Consider the following 1521-nt stretch of genomic DNA (forward strand, 5'->3'; position numbering starts at 1 on the left):
TGAATTCTGAAAGCACTTCAACATGGATACCTTACACATGCACAGTTGAGAATTACTATATGATAAGATCTTCTATAATTATAGTATTTTGGCACTTGTGTATAAAGTTAAAATCATAAATAATATTCAACATTAAACTGGTACACAATTAAATTTAACTGTGTACCAGTTTAACATTGAATATTATTTATGATTTTAAGATCTTCTATGTTTACAGTACTTGTGTTGATTTTTTAAGTTATTTTTCCAGTTGATATAGTTATAAAACTCCCACACAATTAATATCACAGTCCTCTTTATCTAAAATGATGCATATTTTCTACTGTATCCTTTTATTTAGTAAACAAATAAATTCTCTTGGTTTTCCTTAAACGTTAAAAGACATCTAAACAACTTTTTATTTCTCCTGGTAGGACTATGTCCTACTACTCTCTTCAGTTCAAATGGTGGAGTTTGAAATACACTGTTCCAGACTGGGAGACCAAAGATTTTGAAGGTATGTTTAATTTGTTAAAGATATTTAAAATTATTGATTTTGTTCAACATATTCCCTCCTACTAATTATCAAGGACTTAAAAAATTACTTGTTTGAAACAAATACTCTATTCAAGACTTCTGTGAACTTGTATATACAATTATTAATTACTGCTTACAAAATTCCAAGAATTTAAAATGTTCTCTTTTGTAATTTGAAACCGAGTGTAAAAATCCTAGCAGTTAGCTTGAAGCTGATTTTGATGCTTTTCACAGCTATTGCTGTTTTTCGTCTTTCAGAGATTGTGGCTTATTTGTATCATCATCATATCTCCCTGTCAAAAGGAAAGTAAAAAAAGAAAAGTCACCATACAATCTGAAGAAGAGTAACATTGTGGACCTAGTAAACTATGTATCAACTGTTTGGACATAAAGGATAGCATGTGCAAGATTGGTGTATCTTTTGGCATCATTCTTATATAGATTTTAATTGTAAGGTAATTAGTACATCTTTTAAGGGCGGGGCTTTTGAGACAGCAAGTGTGTTAAAATATAACATTTTTAATGCCATCCATAGTTACCTTAAGAACAAGAGCAGCAAATGTATAAAGGTGCTAGAGACATTTGATAGAGTAAGAACAATGCGTAGAGAATACTTGTTACTCTAATGTCTGGAGATCAAGCATAAAACATCCAGAGAAAATATCGGTTAAGTTTATTGAGATGCTTTTATGTAAATAGTTTTAAAAATCTTTATTATGATTCAAAATAAATGTAGTACATTGTAAGGTATCTTGCACACCAATCCATTATGGAGAGTAGGATGTTTACTTTGGGGGTTGATGTGATAATGTTCTTGCATGGAATGCAAAATATTAGACTGAAAATCTAATAAAGCTGCTTAAGTCAAAGTTATGTTTGGGTTTTAATAATGGATTATCCATATGCAGATTTTGAAAATAATCATTTTTTTTCAAACAGGGAAGAAAAAAAAACCTTACTTAGATCAAAGTATTTTTTTTATTATGTTTGTTAACAAAAATACAA

At 29.3% G+C, this 1521-nt stretch overlaps 1 protein-coding gene across 6 annotated transcripts in view; it reads left to right on the forward strand.

The window, feature by feature from the left end:
* Positions 1-852, forward strand: part of LOC106470189 (transcription termination factor 1-like) — a 31862-nt gene extending 31010 nt beyond the window's left edge. For all 6 annotated transcript variants that reach the window (XM_022398795.1, XM_022398797.1, XM_022398796.1 and 3 more), the window contains 2 exons: positions 414-496; positions 775-852. In XM_022398795.1, coding sequence (XP_022254503.1) covers positions 414-496; positions 775-827 — 136 coding nt within the window. In that variant the 3' untranslated portion in view covers positions 828-852. The remainder of the gene's footprint in view (positions 1-413; positions 497-774) is intronic.
* The last annotated feature ends 669 nt before the right edge of the window (positions 853-1521 follow it).

Source organism: Limulus polyphemus, unplaced genomic scaffold, assembly GCF_000517525.1.
Source record: "Limulus polyphemus unplaced genomic scaffold, Limulus_polyphemus-2.1.2 Scaffold3868, whole genome shotgun sequence".
In the NCBI taxonomy this organism is placed as follows: Eukaryota; Metazoa; Arthropoda; class Merostomata; order Xiphosura; family Limulidae; genus Limulus; species Limulus polyphemus.